At 34.8% G+C, this 8221-nt stretch overlaps 1 protein-coding gene across 1 annotated transcript; it reads right to left on the bottom strand.

Moving 5' to 3' along the window:
- Positions 1-4609: 4609 nt before the first annotated feature.
- LOC122036759 lies at positions 4610-8221 on the bottom strand. The gene is made up of 2 exons (XM_042596163.1): positions 8085-8221; positions 4610-7863 (listed from the first exon to the last, which is right to left on the bottom strand). Exon 2 carries the CDS (start codon positions 7756-7758, stop codon positions 4942-4944), a length of 2817 nt encoding a protein of 938 aa, XP_042452097.1. The 5' UTR covers positions 7759-7863; positions 8085-8221; the 3' UTR covers positions 4610-4941.

Below are 8221 nucleotides of genomic sequence, written 5' to 3'. Positions count from 1 at the left end.
TTGAATGAGTGATAATTAGATGAATGATAATTTTATTGTCTATATAGAGAAAGATATATTTCTAATAATTGATAATGAAACTATTGTACAAAGTTTCAAAATATGGAGACTTAAAAAAATAATTGTAAGGTAATATTTTATGATTATAAAATTTTATATATTTTTTTATTTTATTAATTATATTATATTGTAGAAGGGGAGTTTTAGCGTAATAATAAGTTGTTGTTGTATGACTTAGAGGTCAGGTGTGAGTCTTGAAAACAATCTCTTGTAAAGTATGATAAGATTGTGCATATTAGACTCTTCCCAAGGACCTCGTGTTAGTGGAAGCTTCATGCATAAGATTGTCCTTATTAATTATATTATATTATTAACTACACTGAATCAAAATCCTAGCTCCACTCTTATCCATGAGGCACATAGGATGTGGAACCAAAGTTAGTGAACATGATTACATTCAAGATAGTTCCTAGAAGACATTGGTCCTCTTTTGAATTCAATCTGATGCGCTTAAGGTCAACAACAAATTTTAGCCAAAAATCATGAAAGACTTACCTAGGCTAAGATTTAAAAAAATTAAGCAATATTGTCAAAGTGTGGAGAGTAACTTCACAAGGTTGATTCTTCTTTTCAAAAACTTAAAAGAGGTTAACTAGGATGAGGTACGGGCATGCTTGAACTTAGGATATTCCCTAAAAGACAGTGATCCAAGTTGGATTGAATTTGATGTGATATTCAGTATGTTTTAAACACTGATGATTGAACATGGTCAAGATTCAGAAAGTTCAAGAATGGTTAGAGTAAAGATAGTCCAAGCAATACATAACTCTTTTTGTTCAGTGAATAATATAAATCTAAATACATTAAGTATGTGCCAAAACATCACAAGGCATAATGAACCAAGGTTGGTGGGCATTATTACACTCAAGATAGTACCTAAAAGACATTGATCCTAATTTGGATTGAATTTGATGTGCCTAAGGTCATTGTCAGGGTTGAGGTTTAGAAATATTGAGCATGGTCCTAATAAGGAGAGTCTTAATAATACATTGATGTTGTTGTTGAGTGAATATGTATGTAAAGTCCAACAAGGTCATTATTTTTTTTCAAAAACTCACAAAAGGCTAACTAAAGTATGGAACTAAGGTTGGTGAACATGATCACCCTTAAGAGAGTCCAAAACAAAATTTACTAATGGTTGACCAAGGTCTAGATTAAGAATGTTTGAGCATGATTAGAGTCAAGAGAGTACGAAAAATATATACATGTTGTTGTTAAATGAATAGGATAAGCCTATGTGCACCAATGAGTTTATATAAAAATTTCATAAAGTTGATTTTTTTTTTTTTTTAAGAATCTCATAGGAGACTAATTATGATATGGAACGAAGGTTGGTGGATATGGTTAGCCACAGGATAGTCCCTAGAAGACATTTGTCCTAGTTTAAACTGAATCTAATGTGCATAAGTCATTAGTGAGTCTTGGTTAAAATTATTGATATCTAGACAAAGTTCAAAAAAAAATTAGGCATGATTAGAGTCAGGAAAGTATCATAAATACATAGGTGTTATTGTTAAATGAATATAATAAGCCTAAGTGCACCAGTATGTGTCAAAACTTCACAAGGATAAATATTTTTTAAAAATTTAGAAGAGGCAAATTAAGTTGTGGAACTAAGGTTGGTGGACATGTTTGCGCCTAAGATATTCCCTAGAGGACATAGGTACTTACTTGTTTGGATTAAATTTGATAACACTAAATTCATCAATAAATTTTAACCATAACTCATTGGTATGTACATGGTCTAAAATCATAAAGTTTGAGTATGACCAAAGTTAGGAAAATTTCAGGAACCCACAAGTGTCCTTGTCGATTGAATGTGATAGACTCATGTCCAATAATAACTCTATGCTAAAATTACTCAAGAGTGGAATTCTTTTAGAAACTCACAAAAAGTTAATAAGGGTGTCGAACCAAAGTTGGTGGACATGGTTATGCTCAAGGAGACATTGGTCCTACTTTTGATTAAGTTTCATATATCTAAGACTATTAATGAGTTTTGATCCATACTTATTGATAGCTAACTTGGTCCAAATTTAGAAAGTCTGAGAATAGTAGATAGATGGGAGAGTTCCAATAATACATAGATATTTTTAAATGGATATTATAAGTGTTAATGCACTAGTGAGTATGTGGCAAAACTTCGTAAGGCTACTTTTTTAAAAAACTCTTGAGGGTCTAATTAGATTGCGGAATCAATGTTGGTGGGCATGATTAGACTAAGGATAGTTTTAGAATACATTGGTTTTAGTTTGGATTGAATTTGATAACTCAAAATTAATTAGTGAGTTTTAATCAAAACCCAATAATAGTTGACTAGTATCCAAATTAAAAATGTTTGAGTATTGTCAAGTTAGGGGAGCCCCTAAAATACATAAGTGATATTATTGAGTAAATATGATAAGCCTAAGTTCTCTAATGAGTATGTGCCAAAGTTTCACAAGGTTGGGGTGCATAGTTATATCCTTCTTTGAATTGAATCTCATAATACTAAGTTCATTAGTAAGTTTTGTCCAAAAGTCATTGATGGTTGTACATGGTCTAAAATCATAGAGTTTTGAGCATGATTAGTGTCAAAAAATTCCTAGGAACACATAGGCATTGTTATTGGTTGAATATGATAAGCTTAAGTCCAACAATGATTGTACCAAGATTACTTAATGTTTTTTTTCCAAAACCTCTCAAAAAGTTAACTATGGTATAGAACCAAGGTTAGTGGGAATAGTTACATACAAGCGAATCCATAAAAGACATTGATCCTAATTTGGATTGAATCATACAACCTAAAGTCCATTTGCGAGTTTTGACTAAAATTTGTTAATGATTGATTATTGTCTAAATTTAAAATGTTTGAGTATGGTCAGAGTTACAAGCGTCTTAGTAATACATAAGTGTTATTATTGAGTGAATATAATAAACCTAAATGCATGATGAATTCGTGCTGAAACTTCACAAGGTTAAATTTTATCAAAAACTCATAGGAGGCTAACTAGGATGTGGAACCAAAGTTGGTGGATATGGTTACACTCAACATAGTCCCTAGAAGACTTGGTTCTAGTTTGGATTGAATGAGAAAAGTCAAAGTCCATTAATAAGCTTTGGCCAAGATTCACTATTAGTTGAATATATAAGTGTTACTGAGTGAATATGATAAATCTAATTAATTTCATTAGTGACTTTTGATAAAATTACATAACATTGAATATTTTGAAAAACTTACAAAAGGCTAGATAGAGTTCAAAACTAAAGTTGATGCACATGATCATTTTTAATAGTCTCTAGAAGTTATGATTTTGATTTCAATTGAATATGATAAATCTAAGTCTATTAATAAATTTTCGTCAAAATTCGCTGATGACTAACTAGTATTTAGAATCATAAGACTTTAAAATGATTAGACTTAGGAGAGTTCTAGATATGCATAGGTACTATTGTTGAGTAAATTTAATAAACTTAAGTTCATTAGTGACTTTGTATCCAAAGTACGTAAGACTGAGAAAAAAATAGAAAATTTTGACCTATTGGAGCAAGTGTTGTGGATGTACTTATTAGATAAGAATTGAATAATACGCATCATTGGATATCAAACACTTCTATTTTATAGGAAATGTGAAAACAATACATTAACAATACAAGAAGATGTGTATTCCATATATATTGAGAAGATGAATTGTGATAACCCTAAATATAGAAACAAGACAAATAAAATCTACATGTGAAATAGTAGGTCAGTTTTTGGACAGAAAAGTTTATCTTATGCGCTACACAAACAATGAGACGTCGATAAAGATTGCAAGCTTTAGATGTCGTCGATGATACAGGATTGAAAGAAATGTAATTTTTTTTTTTTAACTATTGAAACAAGAGTTTAGGATAGCAACATAGATGACAATTTGTGTAAAATGAATTTTTTTTAAAATGCATTTAATTTTCATACTTAGTTGCATAGGTAGCGACTTGAATGAAATTTTTGTAAGAAAAATGATATACTCAAGAAAAAAGAATTAAAGAAAAATTCAAGGATAGACATATAAAGTGATAGAGCCGACAAAAAATGAAATGATTGATTATAATTTTATATGTCTATCCTTAAATTTTTCTTTAAGATTTTTTCCTTGAGCATATCATTGCTATTTTTGTAATTCGGTGTGAACAAGGACTAAAAAAGTATTTTAAAAAAGAAGTTTGAGATTTGATAAAATTAAAAAATGATACATGATTTGAATATTTGTGAAAGTCAAATGGTGTGCGGTTCAGTAAACAATTTTTCATTGCAACAAGCATTGAAAAAATTTAAAAGTATTTTCTTAATAAAATATTCAAAGCCTAGCAAAACAAAAATTACTTTTTATTAAAATAAGAAATAGAAAATTCTCTAATATTAATTCTAGGGACCACATCAATGCTCGTTTGTCAAAGAAAATGAGCAGCTGATTAAAACTATACAATTCATATCCAGAATATCAGCCTAAACTCTTAAATTTTACATGAGCATTCAAACCAATCTTTACCATTAGAAACACTATCCCCAGAGGGTCAATGAGGCCTCTGAACAAAAACGTTAAACTATATAATGGATAAATTAGATTAATGTGCAAGTATTAGTATGAACCATATAGAAATAAAAAGGTTGTACATCCTGAACTCTCAACGATCAAAGAAGTCTAAAATACAGGTCAAAAGGTAGTTATTGAAAAACAAAAACCAAAAAACATCTGGCTAACCAGCCCAACAACTCATTTAGATAAATCTCATTCACACAATGGACGAACAGGTTTGAAGTGTGATGTCAGTAATGGAACATTTTAGAGTAGAGCTTCAACAAGCAATTGGATATTATGAGCAAAACTGAATGCTACCTCAAGGATCTTTTGATGCTACCTACAAAGCCCTAAGCCTGTAACTCACGAGGGTGGGTCCAAAGAAACTGTATTTCCCTGCACTGCATAAAGCTGCCTCCGCATCACTACGCCTCTTGAAAACAACTTTAGCATGTTTGTCTGACCGTTTAACTTCTGTATCTGCTTCCATAAGAGGCCCATATTGCCCAAATATCCTAACGAGATCAGTTTCTGCAGGAATATCATCTGCTTCATGAAAGCTCAAAATCAGTGCTGTGGGGATGAACTCATCAGCAACCTTCATCAAATTGCTTGTGGGTTTTCCATCTTCAGATACCTGCAAGTTATTGCCATATCTTGGACCATCCTCTAAAACACGCTCATTCATTTTTTGAACATCCATTTTGTGCATATCATTTTGATTTGAGGAACCATATTGCAAATGTGGTCGACTATAAGGTATGGAAGTGAAGGGAAGAGAAAATGATGGTTCATGTCCATGGCGTTCTCTTTGCTGCATCCTTTGAGATTCATTGGTTATTTTCCAACCTGATGCCAGTTCTTCCTCACAGCTGACAATTATGTCGGACCAGTATGAATCTTGCATGAAAGCCGACATATTTTCTGAACTGACGTTTATGGATTTCCTCATATCCCATTTAACTGCAAGTTTGTCTGTATTTTTTTCTTCTGCTGACAAAACAGACACAACCCAGCTTCTAAAATCAGCAAAGAAAGTCACTATTGTAGGCAGAAAACTGTATTCCTCCAGAGGATTACTTGCGGATATATAGAGCTGTCCAAGCATCTCAGTTGGGGTGGAATACTCATTTGTGACACTTTTGATCAAAACCTCAGGCTGTCTTGCAGGATTGGATCTTGAATAGCTAATTATCAAATCCCCAAGATTTTTATCATTTCTTTTCTCTAATTTAGAATCCAATACAGCAACCTCAGAGTTTCCATGAGATGAGACATCAAATCTAGCATCATAATGATCTCTCTTATCCATGAATTCAGTCCTTTTTCTACATTGCACAATGTTTAGTTTTTCCCGTCTAAATGAGCTTTTCATTGTTGTTGACTTTCCCATCCAAGAAGTAGCAGCTAAAGATATCAGAGTTGAGGGGTCAGCACTTTCTTCACTAGAATTTCTCTTATTAGAAGGCGAATCCTCAATATTATCAACCAATCCTTCACCATGAACAAATACAGGAAGTTCAGAATATCCTTTTGAGTGATAAAAGGACTTCAACTGTGACTTGCATATCCCAAGTTCTAATCTATCAAACCTTGCATATGGGGAACATGCTAGTGCTTGGATATAGTGGAGAAGATTAAGAGGTTCAAAAGAGCTAACAATACATGCCTTGTCAATGTTGTAGCAACATTTCCCAACTTGTATCCCTGAATTCTCAATCCTTGGTTTCTTGAGGCCTGCAGAAGCTTCATCAATGAAACACTGGCATGTTGACCCCAACACAACATGCCTTGACACGTCTTCAATTGCGGTATTCATGGTAGTTTCAAATCCATCTGTACAGCTTTGCTTCTCCATTTGTGATAAGTGTGTCTGGAAGTGCTTCAATTGTGACTCATCACACCGGGCAAATGTTTTATCTTGAAAACAAGCAACCGGATGATGATCCATCTTCTGAAGGTCTGATGCAGTGGAGGAATGAAATATCTGACCAGGACACTGCTGGTGCATCCTCACTTCACCCCACACCAAATCAGCAGAAGCAAAACTATCCCCATCCTGAAAGGAACACTGATACACAACACGCTCATTATCCTCCACAAAAGAAAGCCGAGGCCTTCCCCTTTTTTTATTTACAATCAATTCTTGTTCCAGTGACATTGAAGACATGTTACTTGTCTCAATACCAACATTTGGTGCAACATCTGAGCTTACAACATTTTGTATATTTATCAATTTTGGCGGTCTTCCCCTCTTTCTTTTTGCATTCAATTTTTGTTCAGTTTCCATCAGAGAACTGTCACCTGCATTTGTAGCAGCAGAAGCTGAAATCCCTGAATTAGCATCTTCTGCATCTATCAACTTCTTAGGCCTTCCCCTCTTTCTCTTTGCAGTCAATGTTTGCTCAGTTTCCATCAGAGAACTGCCACCTGCGTTTGTAGCAACAGAAGCTGAAACCTCTGAGTTAACATCTTCTGCATCTATCAACTTCTTAGGTCTTCCCCTCTTCCTCTTTGCTGTTATATTTTCTTTGTCTACTCCCATAGCAATGCTACTAATCTCTATATTAACATGGGGGGTGGCAACAGAACTCAAAGAATCTCCTTTATAAGTGGATTTCCTAGGCCGCCCCCTCATTCCGCTTGCTATAGGTTCATGTTCGCTTACTGTTAAAGAATGGTTGCCTGTCACTCTATCAGCACCAGCGGCAATCTCTGAATCAATAGGATTTTGCATAACTAATAATTTCCGAGGCCTTCCTCTCTTCCTCTTAGGCATCAGTTCTTGTCTACAGACATTCAAATTTTGATCACCCTTGGTGACTGACTCCATACTAGTATTAAAACAAGCATGATGACTGACACTATCATCTTTGCTCACCAACTGTGCAAAATCCATAAAACTACTTTTACCTACAGGGTCATTCCCGTCAATAAGATTCATTTGCAGGCCAGGTGCACAAGCCTCGTGCGTTGGCTTCACATCGTGAAGAACAGGGCCATAATGTCGCCCCTGTCCATATCCAACTACCCCATTCATGTCTCCGTCAGCTATGCTACCTTGTATCACTGTATCGATGCCCGGGGCTTCCATCTCCAATTCCTTCGCTTGTTCACCAATGAGATTAGGATGGCCGAGCCTTGTTGCAACTCCCATTACTCGTCCGTCCAATCCAAATCTAATTGTCACGCGCTCGTCTGCTCGGAATGGAATTGTGATTGAAGCCGCCGCCTTTGCTCGAGCTCGCCAATCGATTCCAATCTAGACCAACACGGAATAAGCAATAAAACCTAGCGCAAGAACAAAACACGCATAGCCAAAAAAAAAAAAACCCTAGAATATCTCTCAGAAAAATAGGGTGAAAAACGAAAGCCAGATCTTAAAACGCGATCAATTCAATGAAGGAACAAGCCATTCAAGTGGAATTCGAACTCCTACAATCAAACAGATCAAGATTAATCCCAATTGCATGCCTGGTTTACCTTGCTTGATATCGCCGCTTTGCTGAATCGACGAAAGAAAGACGGCGGCAGAAGCGTCGAAGGCGGATTGGAACAAGAAGGATCCAAAAGGTCGAGTCACGAGCGAGGTACGTGAGAATACCATTCGAGTTTCGAGT

This window comes from Zingiber officinale, unplaced genomic scaffold (assembly GCF_018446385.1).
Source record: "Zingiber officinale cultivar Zhangliang unplaced genomic scaffold, Zo_v1.1 ctg206, whole genome shotgun sequence".
Taxonomy (NCBI): domain Eukaryota; kingdom Viridiplantae; phylum Streptophyta; class Magnoliopsida; order Zingiberales; family Zingiberaceae; genus Zingiber; species Zingiber officinale.
This window is presented reverse-complemented; position numbering and strand designations above follow the sequence as displayed.